General features: G+C 37.8%; 1 protein-coding gene across 1 annotated transcript in view; it reads right to left on the minus strand.

Annotated features, from left to right (window-relative positions):
- CDC20B (cell division cycle 20B) overlaps positions 1-14,543 on the minus strand; it is a 62,474-nt gene that overhangs the window by 13,654 nt on the left and 34,277 nt on the right. Inside the window, exons 6-9 of the mRNA XM_030843214.2 lie at positions 9,095-9,211; positions 4,662-4,858; positions 3,486-3,580; positions 1,233-1,458 (exon numbers count right to left, since the gene is read on the minus strand). Coding sequence (XP_030699074.1) covers positions 1,233-1,458; positions 3,486-3,580; positions 4,662-4,858; positions 9,095-9,211 — 635 coding nt within the window. The remainder of the gene's footprint in view (positions 1-1,232; positions 1,459-3,485; positions 3,581-4,661; positions 4,859-9,094; positions 9,212-14,543) is intronic.

Below are 14,543 nucleotides of genomic sequence, written 5' to 3' on the forward strand. Positions count from 1 at the left end.
CAACAGAATGCACCAACAGTGTCACCGCGTGACTTGTGGAATTAGTTATAAAAGGTGATGCCGCTTTCACCTTGTTCTCTGAAGCACTGGCCCTGTTGCCCTGAGCCACAAAGTCCAACTCTCTTAAGACTGCCATGTTGTGAGGAAGCTCAAAGTGACCCAATGTGGAGAAGCTCTGAGACCACATGAAGAGGGAAGGATGACTAGCCAGCCAACAGCTGCGCCAGCTCCCAGCACTTTTAGCTTCAGTCACTGTCTGACTACAACCCCATGACAGACCCTGAGCCAGAACTGCTGAGAAGAGCCCTTCCCAAAGTCTGACCCCCAGAAACCATAAGAGATAATAAAATAATCGTTGTGTTAAGCCACTAGGTTTTAGGGTAATTTGTTACATAACAATAGATAACCAGAATAAATACCATAAATAGAAAACGTAAACAATGAAATATGGTTGTAGTTCATATAAGAAAGACAGTGAAGAACTCTAATCAGTCAACCTACCTTCAAAGTAAAGACCTTGACCTTGTATTGTGAATAAATGTACAATTTAATTTTCAGTTGAAATAAAATATTTGCAATATATATGTATCATATCTTATGGTTACCTACCTTAGTAGTCTTTTTTAAATAACCATTCAGCTACACCCCTGACTGGGCTGGATAAGAGGGCTATTTCAGTAAACACAAAATTTTGCATACAATTTGAAAAGGCTGAGAAATTCTCCTGAGCCCAGGGACCCCAGTTTCATCATAGAATATTTTTATGTTTTTTAGAGAGTATCTCTGTGTTTATTAGCAATCATTTTCTTCAATACCCTACTTCCAGTTAGCTTTTACTATAAACAAGCTGTTTTGGCAAAACTAGAATCTCCATCATGAGAGAAATCACACAGACGTCAACCTCTGAGTCTGCTGCTGCTCCTGCTATACTAGTTGGCTAGTCGGTGGTGAGTGTGAAAGTATTTACACTAGTGACTGTTCTTATGATTCCCCAGGTAGTAGCTGCCACAAGGTTTGGCTTGCCCAGGTCTCCAGAAACCCTTAGTTCAATTCAATGTATTTCTGATAAGACATCGAAGAATGTAAGCAGCTCTTTCCAGGAAACAGCTCTCTGCAGATCTTTTGTCTTGTCACTTCAGCAAAACTATATGTTAACTAACTTTACACCAGATGCCCCATGCTTAACTAACCTCCAGCGCAAGCACACCTTTCAAAACTGTTGGATTTATTACCTTGACTGCTGTAGGTTGGGGTATGACGTTTAGCGGGTGACCCTGTGCATTCACACCTGGATCATGGGGCCATATAGTCAGCAGTCCGTCACTACAGCCACTGGAAAGCAGCCTGCCACCCGGCGACCACTTCAGGGCACACACAGCTTGCTTGTGGTGAAGAATTCCAACATGGTGCTGGGCTACCCGAACATCGTGATGATAAACACGGCCCAGTCTCGACCCACTGCCCAGAGGTAAAGGGGCAGGTTTAGGACAGAAAACTTGAGCCCTAATGCTGCATAAGCATAACATGAAAGAAAGTATTGTTCAAACTCCTGAAAGACCCCTTCGGGCAGATTCAAAACATAGACATTTCTTGAGTTAATAAGGATGGAGTATTCTGCCTGGGTGATTCTTCCCACAAGTGAAATAGATTTGCTTGGCAGAGTTTCAAAACTGGATATTTAAAAGATATATTTTGATAGATAACTCTAATGGCTTTAATATGATGCTTTAAAGTTAATGGCTTTAACTTTAATGGCTTTAATGCAGGCATGGAAAAAATAAATTTAGAAGATTATCATATCTTCCCAGATAGTAGTTTATGTACTGAACCCAGGAAATATTACTTTTCTGGAATTCAGAATATTTCATATTATCTTAATGAAATGGCATATGTGTATGATATATGTGTTAGACATAAAAATGTATTATTTCCTTTTTCTATTAATCTACAGATCTACTATTAGTTTGCTCATGCTACTAATATCCAAAAAGAATATAAAACTATCTGAATGTCACAGCAAACTGCAATATGATTCAAAATCACTGGATAATGTCTCCACTCTCAGTGATTTGGATCCAAATGATGATAAGGGTCCTGTCTCACAAAGATAATGAATTCTTTCTGGACTAATTTTCTCCAAGGAGAAAGTAAATAACTGCCTACAATTATTTCTGAAGTTTCTCAAAGTGCAGTATCAGATTTTTAAAAACTACTTAGGCACAGCCCAGATAGCATTTTGATGAACAGTATGGACTCTGTGGCCAGACCACCTGGTTCGAAGCCTGACTCTTCCCCTTACGTTAACCATGTGACCTCAGGCTGGTGTCTCAGTTTACTCCTTGGAAAAAGAGGGTGGGGGGATATAAACCACTTTATAATGTCATTGCAGGGATTAAAATGTGATTACACACCTAAAGAGTTAGCACATTGCCTGGCACAGAGTATTCTAAAATGTTAGCTGCTATGATTATAAGAAAATGTTTGTTCATGTTCCTCATGGATAATGAAACTAAACTTAAGCAATGTAAATAGATTGTAAAAGGAACTCAAGTATAGAATTGACCAGAGTACAACAACTTCACAGGGTAAATATTTAGGTCTCTATAAGAGCAATTTGCTTAAGTAGTTTTAAGTCTGGCCTATAATCACAAGGTATTAAAATATCAAATTTACATCTGTGCTACTTAAAGAAATTGTAAAAGGCTTCAAATTTTATTTAAATTTAAATCTACTTTAAGAAATACAGTATGAAGATGAATGACTGTTATTAAATACGTATTTAGACCAATTATGTAGGCTCACAGGGACAAGTCGCTTAACGTTCCTGGTCAAAAAGAAGCAGTTAGATGACTAAATCAGTAGTTCTCAAAAGTGATAAAGTGTCAGCATCACTTGGGAAATCAGAAATGCATATTATCAGCACACCTCAGACCTACTGAATCAGAAATTCCCAGAGTGAGAGCAGCAATCTGGGTTTTGAGGAGCCCTCCAGGGACTCTGACACACTCTCAAGTCTGAGAATCACTGAACTGGTTAATCTATGAGGTTCCTTCCAGCTCTAACCTCTGTGGGTCTGTGAATTGGAAATGTGCCCCCCAGAAAGCTTAACATATTCCAAATTAGTGATACTGATATCAATAAATACCCATTTCAAAAAAATATCCCTCTAGTAGGTATTACTTGGTACAGAGAAACTTTTTGCTTAAACAGAGTTTTACATTTTATCTGAACAATCTAATGAATCCTGAACGTCACATCTCAGTATGAGTACATGCTTTAGGCACAGAGCCACCATGGTACACGCGGCCACTGGACCGCTTATAGCACCAGGTCTGAATACCTGACAGGTAGAATCATAACTGTTACTAATCATGTCTGCTTTGTTTTACTTTGGTTTTGGTTTTAAATATTGCAGTTCTGTTCACTCAGCACCCATAGTCAATTGGTGATGCAAATATAATTGGTTCCAGTAAGACACTACTCACCTGCTAAGGATGTAGTTATTCCAGCTTAGAGCCCCAACTACTGACAAATGACCAAGCATATTTCTCTGTTGCTTTTTAGTGACCACATCCCATAACTGAAAAAAATGAACAAGCATGGTTATGTAGCATTTTCACAACCCACGGTCTTCTCAAAGGCCTGATAGCCAACTAGTGTTGATATAGCCAGTCCTTAGGCTAAGTGAAAGTTCGGCACTTCTAACCCTAGTTAGCAGTTTCCAATGCTGTCTGCATGTTAGGATCATTGAGGGAGCAGGCTATGGGTGCTAGCCATTCTGATTTAATGGTGGGAGTAAGAGCCTGGGGATATGGCATTTATTTTAAAGTTCTCCAGGTAAAGTCAATGGGCTGCAAAGGGTTGAGAATCACTATGACACTCCTAGTTCCTTCAAACTGTGGGAATTCCAAACCTGGAAATTCACCTATAGTTATCAACAAATAAAATTTGAGTGCCTAGACACTTTGTAAAGTCAGGAATTCTATTTACTGCTAAGAGACTCCTTTTCTGCCAGCTATCAATGATATTCTGACCCATATTAGGAATGAGAACTTTGGCATAAGAAGAAATCATGACATAACCCTCATAGTATCCAGTATCATTACAGAGATGAGAAAACAGTAGAGCCATCTGTGGCCCTCCAAAGTCATTGAACACCTGAGCGATATTGTTTACACTATTGCTAATAAACAACAATAACAATAATGGTACATGAGAAATTAGATAGATTGATGGAAACTTGATAAGCTCCCATTTCAGAGAGCCTATTAGAAAAAAAATTCACTCATTTTAAGTAACTCTACTCCTGATCACGGCTTAAGGTGAGAAAGGAAGACTGGAAGGTTGTTTTCTTCTCTCCAAAGTCCTAAAACTGGGGATCTCCTAAGTCCAACTTTAGTCCGAGAGAAAGAACGGAGGGGGAAAAAGGAAATGTGACAGAAAGAAAGCTTGTGTGAAAAAACTAAGCAGAGTATCCCTACATCCTCATTAAACACCATTCAGAAAAGACCCAAAATGGTATATCCTCTTACTCCTCATAGCTTCAAGTACCACATCTACTATAGTTTCTTTATTTTATAATAAGATGTTATTAAAAGTCAATCTCAGTTATCTAGCAACTATACAGAACACATTATGAGAAAGAAAAAGCTGACCAGTACTTGCACTTCTCCCTCGCTGGTGCCAACTGCCAGGCAGGTTCCCTCTTTTGTCCAGGACACAGAAGATATATAGTTACAAGTGACACTTAAGTCTATATTTTCAATCCTATTGTGATTATCCCCATTCCAGATGTATACAGAAGATCCAAGGGCTATAGCAACAAGATTATGCAAGTTCCAGTCTAGGATATTCAGATCTATAAGAAAAGCATTTCAAATTAGGGTGATTATACAGCCAAATAAAAATATTTTCAAATAACTTTATTTATAGGTAGAGGAGAAAGATTGATAACTTCCCTATGGTCGGCTGGAAAACAGAATCATGGATCCAAGCAGACCATGAGAAGTTCAAAAATGAAAGCTGGAATAGAATCTTGTATCAAGATACACAGTGTAATAAGCAATAACACTTACCATTTATGCTCTTATATACTTACTTAGAGGCATTTAGAAAACTTGGCAGTTTCATCTACCATTTTAAATATAAATGGATTTCATCTAACAGATCACTAAAATTTAAAAGCATGTAATTCTTATGGAGACATCCTCAGACCTAGAATATACATATGGGAGATTACACCGTCATTGCTAATCAAAAGGCAACCCAATTACAGTATATCTAGAAGAGGTGATCTCTGGCTTATTTATGATATCTAGAAGTTCTTAGTAGTATTCTCTATCTTACTCTATAAAAATCATATGACTGCTCAGAGAAACCATATTTGTATGACCACATACTAAACTGTACCCTATCTTATTTCTTATAAGACAGAAACTCCTATCCTGATTGACACATATCAGTACAAAACTATGAAGCACACCAGTTTCACTAGAGCAGCCTAATCCCCTATAACTCATCCTTCCCACTGATGCAAACTACAAACTCTGAACAAAATTCAAAAAACAAATACCTGAGAACTCTGGAAAATCAGCAAAAGCAGGTAAACCAAGTAAGGGAGTGAAAACTTGGAGAAGCAACCTGCCCAGGGGTGAGTTTTCCATTTTTTTCTTCACACGGCTTTACCCTGAGGGTGGGCCCCAATCATGGAGTAACACCAACAGCTCAAACTCTGACAGAAAGCCCACCATGTCGCTAGTCAAAGAAACCAGAGAAAGGAGGCTGAAATGGCCAAAGTGTGAGGAGAAAGCCTGGGAGGGATGGGAGGGGAGCCACAGAAAGGCATCCTCTAATTGTGAGTGTATAAACCCACACACATCTCAGCCTAACCCCAAATCTTGTAAGTGCAGGGAAAGCTCAAATTATCCAATCTAAAGAACATGGAGGAAATGTAAAATAGATAGCTAGTGGGAAGCAGTCGCATAGCACAGGGAGATCAGCTCGGTGCTTTGTGACCAGCTAGAAGGGTGGGATAGGGAGGGTGGGAGGGAGGGAGATGCAAGAGGGAAGAGATATGGGGATATATGTATATGTATAACTGATTCACTTTGTTATAAAGCAGAAACTAACACACCATTGTAAAGCAGTTATACTCCAATAAAAACATTTAAAAAATAAATTAATTAAATAAAATAAAGAATATGGAGGGGAAAAAGTGTTAAAGAAATGGACAGAACCTCAGGGATTTGTGGGATAATATCCACAGATCTAACATATGTGTAATTGGAGTCAGGTCTTGGAAGCAAGAGAGCAAGGTTTCAAAGGAGTTCTCACCAGAAACCATAGAGGCCAGAAGTCAGTGGAACATCTTTAAAGTGCTGAAAAAATACATCTGACAACCCGGAATTCTACATCAAGCAAAAATACCATGATAAGGGTAAGAGAAGTCTTTACCAACAGACCTGATCTGCAAGAAATACTAACAGAAGCTTTTGACTGAAAGGAAATTATATAAGAGGGAAATTATATAAGAGGGAAATTTCTTCAGGAATGAAGGAGAATGTTGTAATTGGTAAATATTTGGGTAAATACAAAGGACAATTTTTTCTCTCTTAAAATATTTAAAACACAAATACGTATGGCTTTTTAAAGTAAAACTTAACGATGGTGGAGTTTTCAATGCATGTAGATTTAAAACATAGACAACTAAAGTAACTCTCCCAAAAAAGTTGGGGGCTGGGGAGACACATATGACTGCAAGATTTTTACATATTGTGTGAAATATGCAACAGTAATTCTAAGTAGACTGAGAAAGTTTAGATTGCATTGCAATCCCTAGAGCTACAACTAAAAACATAATACAAGGAGATATAGCCAGAAAGCCAATAGATCAACTAAAATAGAATAGAAGTCAAAAAGAAAAGATGTCCAAGGAATGAGACTTGGTGCATTCCAAAATTTAGGAGGCAGAGAGACAGAAGAGGAAGAGAAACCAGCAAAAAAAAGACTAAGAAAGAGTGAACAGAAAGCTAGGAGGCAAACCAAGACAGTGCAATATCAAGCAGGAGGGAGTGACCAACTGTCTCCAATGTGGCTGATAGAATTAAGTAAATGAGCTCCAAGAAGTGACTGCTGGATTTAGAAATGAAGAGTTTTGGGTGATGTTTGGAAGGGCAGTTTCAATGGAATGGTGAGATTTAAGAACTGACTAAAGCAGATTCAAAGACAATGGGGAGAGAAATAAGAAATTGTGAATATAGACATCTTTTGACAAGTTTTGCTGTCAAAGGGAGGAGACAAAAGGGGTTATGGCCTGAAGAGGAAATAGGCACAAAAGGTTTTTGTTTGCTTTTTTTTAACATGAGTGTTGTACTTTTTAAACATCTATTGAAATGAATTCTTCAATTTTTATTAGTCATGGCAATAAATTCTCTTAGAGGTATAGGAGGAGAATAGTAGGAGAACTGTTCCCTTTAATGATTTTGCTTTTTCCTGCTCATTCCTCTCTGTGAATGCTCCCGAGAAGCAGACCTCTTCCCTCTGCTCCTTTCTCCCTCACCAGGAGAGCTCACCAGGGCTCTCAACTTCAATCATACTCATCTGACCTACACTCTAGCCTTTCCCCTCTTTCAACTACAAACCTCATTTCTAATAACCTGCCAGAAAATCTTGTATATCTCACTGCCTCTTCAAGTGTAATATTGCAAGAATAATCTTCCCTCCTCACATGACTTCTCCTGCTAACTTGTCTTCTCAGTGACACCATCCTTCCCCTGCTTCAAAATGTGGAATAATCTTAAACTTGTCCCTCTTCCCATATAGTTTTCCTCATGGAGAGAAAACAGTCCCTTACTTTTTGGTAGCTCTCCTGCTAAATGCATTCTGCATACTCTGCCATGAATTTTCCTTTGATATTTCCCCTAGTTGAGAATTCCCACAACAAATCTAAAAATCTACATCAGGATTTGAAATATATCCATAATCTGCATCCACCTCCTATTCACTAGTCCCCAGTGTATCCTCTTCATTGCCATTAATTACCATGAATTACCAACATCCTGCCTTTGTTCATGCTGCTAACACCACTGAAGATGCTCTATCATCTCTCTTCCACTCCTCCAAGTCCTACTCATCTTTTAAGATCCATCTCAAGTCTGAATGTCTCCACAAAACCTTTCTGAACAAATCCAAAGATCAGCAAACTACTTATAGTCCTTATAACTCCTTAAACCCCACAATTTATTATTTATACTCTACATTGGCATGTTGGTAGCAGGTCAAAGTGGGTTAGTCCCATCTTCCCAACTAGATCACAAGCTAGTGACATAAGAAGAAGCTAGAGACAAAGAGCCAATGTGGTTGTTTGTCAAGATTTATCCATGTTTAAAATATAAGCAAAAAGAATGAATATATGTATATGTATAACAGATTCACTTTGCTCTACACCTGAAACTAACACAACATTGTAAATCAACTATATTCCAATAAAAAAAAATTTTAATAAAAAATAAAAGTTGTGAGTGTAAATAAATAAATAAATAAATAATATATAAGAATAAGAACAGGCCACCATTTATACACTTCATTCTTTTTTTTTTAACATCTTTATTGGAGTATAGTTGCTTTACAATGGCTTGTTAGTTTCTGCTTTATAACAAAGTGAATCAGTTATACATATACATATATTCCCATATCTCTTCCCTCTTGCGTCTCCCTCCCTCCCACCCTCCCTATCCCACCCTCCCTATCCCACCCCTCTAGGTGGTCACAAACCACCTAGCTGATCTCCTTGTGCTATGCATCTACTTCCCACTAGCTATCTATTTTACGTTTGGTAGTATACACTTCATTCTAATACAGTAAAACATAATGTGTAGTTCTTGTGCCTCACCAAGACCAACAATACCCATTCCTGAACATGAAAATTCCACAATGAAAAAAACCACTATATTAACCATATTTTGATGGTACACCATTTAAGCATGAGGCACAAGGCCATCTGGTTCTTCCAGAATAAAATTTCAAGTTTATGCCAGAGCACAGAATACATTTTGTCATTTCAACTTTTCAATTCATGATCTAAGCAATAACTTACAATAGTCATTTCGAAGAGCGGTAAGATGAATCTTCACCTCTGGTTGGAGTATGGAATAGTTTATATCACTGAACCTTTGAATGTGGAAGTATTCATCTCTGACTCCATCACTGCAGCCTACAAGAAATGAACAGTTCTACACTATAATCCTGAAAACAAAATCTTTATCCTTGCAGGTATTAAGAGATAAGTGGGTGAAAAACAAAGTGGTCATCATGATAAAATTGAATTATAAGTTGCAGGGGGAGGAAAGGAAGAAAAAGACTTCAGTATTAATTTAAACAATTTTTTAAAAAATATTCATTGACATTTTCTAATAAAAAGCACATGAATACCAGGCCTAAATGTAATGACAGATTTTGCGGGGAGCACACAGAGACACTACATCATGCTTTGAATATTTATTCTGTCACTTGAGATTTTAAAACCAAAGTAATGTTCACATATCCATGTATCTATAACATCAACAATTATCTAATAGACCTAAGCCCTACACTGAGTCATTGTCAATAAGACTGTTGAGTCATTGATTTTGGCTCTTTCTCTCACTGTTTCTGTACCAGAGCACACAGAGTTACTTTTGGCTAGTGTTACCCATGACTATCTGAATTCAAGGTTCTATCCTGTGCTCAGTTTTACTTCTCATCAAATGACCCCACTAAGCCTAAACCATAAGCCACTGTCTTTTCATCTTTCCAACCACTTGGCTTGTAATCAAACTGAGAATGACATGATCAACAGGAAATGAGCCCCACCCAGGTAACTTGTGGTCCTAGGACCACATGGTTTCTAATAAAAGAATGAGAGCTTCACAATGCTATACCAAGAAGCCAGATTGTTACTCATAGTTGCAACATTAGCTATGAAAACCTGCAGTTGTGGGCAGAACTACAAGGTTACTAGAAATACATACTCAAGCACTGCTGATAAAGGTTCAAAAAAAAAATCAAGTACAAACTTCCAGTTACAAAATAAATGTCATGAGAATTTAATGTACAGCATGTACAGCATCTTCGAAAGTTGCTTAAAAAGTAGATCTTAAAAGTTCTCAACACAAGAAAAAAATTCTGTAACTATATCTGATGACAGTTGTAAACTAAACTTACTGTGGTGATCATTTTGCAATATATACAAATATATCATTACATTGCACACCTGAAGCTAACATAACGTTCTATATTAAAAAAAAAAAAGCAATACCCAAAGAATCAACAAAAAACTCCTGGAACTAATGAGTGATTATAGAAAGATATAAGATTAATATACAAAAGTCAACTGCTTTCTTATATACCAGCAATAAGCAACTGGAATTTAAAATTAAAAGCACAATACCATTTATATAAGTACCTCAAAAATGAAAAACTTAGGTATAAATCTAACAAAATATGTACAAGATCTATACGAGGAAAACTACAAAACTCTAATCAAAGAAAAGCTAAATAAATGAAGACATATTCCAGGTACATGTATTCCAGGTACAGTATTATTAACATGTTAGCTCTTTCCACCTTGATTTATAGATTCAGTGCTATACCAGTTAAAATCCCAACAAGGTATTTTGTGGACACTGACAAGCTGATTTTAAAAGCGTATATGGAGAAAAGTCAACACAATATTGAAGGAGAAGAACCAAGCTGAAGGACCTACACTATCTAACTTTAAGACTCACTAAAAAGCTACAGTAATCAAGACAGTGTAGTACTGGCAAAAGAACAGACAAATAGATCAATGGAACAGAATAGAGAGCCCAGAAATAGAGCCCCACGAATACAGTCAACGGATCTTTGACAAAGGAGCAAAGGCAATACAATGGAGAAAAGTTAGTTTTTTCAACAAATGGTGTTGGAACAACTGGACATCCACACGCAATCTGGAAAAAAAAATAATCAAATCACTTTGCTGTACACCTGAAACTAACACAATGTTATAAATCAACTATACTTCAATTTAAAAAAATGTATCTAAACACAGACCTTATACCCTTCTCAAAACTAACTCACAATGGATCATGGACCTAAAAGTAAAACACAAAGCTATAAAACTCCTAGAAAATAACACAGGAGAAAATCTAGATGTCCTTGGTTTTGGCAGTGACTTTTTTTTTTTTTTTTTTTTTTTGGCCACACCACACAGCTTACAGGATCTTAGTTCCCCGACCAGGGATTGAACCCGGGCCCATGGCAGAGAAAGCACTGAGTCCTAATTCACTGGACCGCCAGGGAATTCCCTGGCAGTGACTTTTTAAATACAACACCAAAAGCATGATCCATGAAAGAAATCACTGATATGCTGGACTTCATTAAAATTAGAAACTTCTGCTCTGCAAAAGACATATCTAAAGAATGAGAAGATAAACCACAGACTGAGAAAAAATATTTGCAAAAAACATATGTGATAAAGGACTGTTATCCAAAACATACAAAGAAACTCTTAAACCTCAACAATAAGAAAACAAAAAACTCAATTTAAAAATGGGCAAAAGATCTGGACACCTCACCAAAGAAGATGGCAAATAAGCATAAGAAAATGTGCTCAACATCATATTTCATTAGAGAATTGCAAGTTAAAACAATAATGAGACACCACTGCACATCTGTTAGAATGGCCAAAATCCAAAACACTGACAAACACCAAATTCTGCCAAGGATGTGGAGCAACAGGAGCTTTCATTCATTGCTGGTGGGAATGCAAAATGGAACAGCCACTTCGGAAGACAGTTTGGAGGTTTCATATGAAACTAAATATGCTCTTATCATACAATCCAGAAAACGCACTCCTTGGTATTTACCCAAGTGAGTAGAAAGCTTATGTCCACAGAGAAACCTTCACACAGATGTTTATAGCAGCTTTATTCGTAATTGCCAAAACTTGGAAGCAACCAAGATGTCTTTGAATAGGTGAATGGATAAATAAACTGTGGTACATCCAGACAATAGAATATCATTTAGTGCTAAAAAGAAATGAGCTATGAAGCCATGAGAAGACATGGAGGACACTTAAACGCATATTACTAAATGAAAGAAGCCAATCTGAAAAGGCTACACACTGTATGATTCCAACTAAATGACATTCTAGGAAAGGCAAAACTATGGATACAGTGAAAGTTTGCCAGGGTTAGAGGAAGAGGGAGAGATGAATACGTGAAGTACAAAGGATTTTTAGAACAGAGAAACTACTCTACGTGCTGTTATAACGGTGGCTACGTGTCATTACACATTTGTCAAAATCCATAGAATACTCAACACAAAGAGTGAAAGCTAATGTAAACTATGGACTTTGGGCGATAACAGTGTGTCAATGTACGTTCATTGATGATAACAAATGTACTATTCTAGTGTGGGATGTTGGTAGCGGGGGAAGTTGTGCATGTGTTGGGGCAGGGATATAGGAGCACTCTCTGTATTTTCTGTTCAATTTTGCTGTGAATCAAAACTTCCTAAAAAATAGGATGGATGGATGGATAGATTGTAGACAGATAGATAAATACATAGATACACAGAGATAGATAGATTTCCTAGGATAACAAAATAATACAGGTACATTCTTTCTGCCTTTATAGAATATACAATTTCTATTCTACATCATATCTTCAGCATGTTACAGAAACACAAACTTGTTGCTGATGAGATCAGAAGAAATGGGAGAGCTAAGGTAAGACGTGTCCCCAGATATTTTATTTTGCTTTTAAGAAATTATAACTCTAAAATAAAGAAGTAAAGGATAAGTTTCACTCATTCATCCAACTGTACATTCCCAAACCTCCCAAAAGAATATTCAGCAGGCCTTAAACTTTTTCTGCCTATTTTTATGCATCTAACTCTGTTTTTGTCCCTTTTATACTGCTGGGAAACAGAGGCATGAAAAATACACATGCACAAAGTTATCTTATCCCAGAGGGAAATTTAACAGGCAAGTTTCCTTGGCATTTATGAGTTCAACCACTAGTTCTCTTAAGTTTCTCTCACAGAGCTAGGCTCCTAATCAATTATTTTCCAACTATGATAACAATCTCATGAATGACACAAAGGCTTCCAAGATGGAAAGAGGAAGTAGGAAGGAGAACACATGGGGTGCAGGGTAAATTTGACTTTGGGAGCACTGAATGCAGCATGGAAGGAGGACCTTCTAGAAACTGCCACAGTAGCAATATCTCCCCACTGCATGGCTGCAGAGTCGCCCTGATGCACACATGACATCACCACCCAAAGATTTCTACCAGCTTTGGCCCCGATAGGTATACTTACAAGGCACAGGAGGTGCCTACTGTGAGGTTTCAGAGTCTTAGCAAATATGGGTGAGGCATGAAGAAATACTTCATATGCACAGCACCTGGATAAAATTTGTCCCAGTGATCCACATGCCTAAGAGTAGTTACCTGGCTTATGTGGAATCTGTTTCACACTTTAAATCCCCTTAAAAGAATTAAGAACAGAGCCCTTCATAGAACATTCCTTTCAATTAGACTCTGCTTCCAACAGCCCGCCCCTTCAAATCTTCCTCAGTGCTGCCACCAAAGTCATCTATCTAAAGCAGAGCAACAGACTTGCAAGTCAAGTCCGAAGAATGGCCACGTAAGTGTATTTCCTCTGCCTCCTATTTTCAACCTCACTAGAATGACAGCAAATGACTTTTTTAAGGTGTGAAGATATAAGAACAAAGAGTATGGGAGTGAAATAGCAGTACGAAGACATTACAGTAATTTTCTGCAAAACTGATAAAGATTTGATAACTGACCAGGAGGAACATAAGAAATGACCCTCAAGTGCCTATAGAGGGGCCGTGGTGAAGAGAAGCAAGCTGATTTGTCTTGCAGAAACCCCACAAGGGGTCAGGGCTCAGAGGCACAGGGAAGGTTTAGAATGAGATGAGTTTGGTTTTAAGACTGTCAAGTTCACACACACACACAAACACCCTGTACATACACACATGTGCACATGTCAAAAGAAACCAGATGTTTACTCCCTGAATAAACCAAAAAAATGACAGCCTCTTAACTCAAGAGCACCAGCAAAAACAGATAGAGTGAAAATTGTCATAGTGAATTTGGCAGGTCACAGGTCTTTACCTTAGTGCTATTTCCAGAACACCACACATTTCAGGAAGCTTCACTGAAGCTTTCTTCACTCTGAAAGAGGGAAACCAAAACTACTGTGGGAGGAGCTAAGCAAAGAAAGACAATTCAGGAAGAAGAGCAATCCTTCCAAAACTGTATGTGAAATTTTTTCAGAGAAATAAGAGAAAATAGTATATACATGAAGCATGAACAGGATGCTGGAAAGAGAGAAAGAGAGAAGGAAGGAAGGAAGGAAGGAAGGAAGGAAGGAAGGGAGGGAGGGAGGGAGGAAGGGAGGAAGGGAGGGAGGGAGGGAGGAAGGGGTATAGGGGAGAGAGAGAGAGAAAGAGAGGCCTGACAGTGTCTAAGAAACTTTAAAATAAAAACTAGGATAGC

This window comes from Globicephala melas, chromosome 3 (genome assembly GCF_963455315.2).
Source record: "Globicephala melas chromosome 3, mGloMel1.2, whole genome shotgun sequence".
Lineage (NCBI taxonomy): Eukaryota > Metazoa > Chordata > Mammalia > Artiodactyla > Delphinidae > Globicephala > Globicephala melas.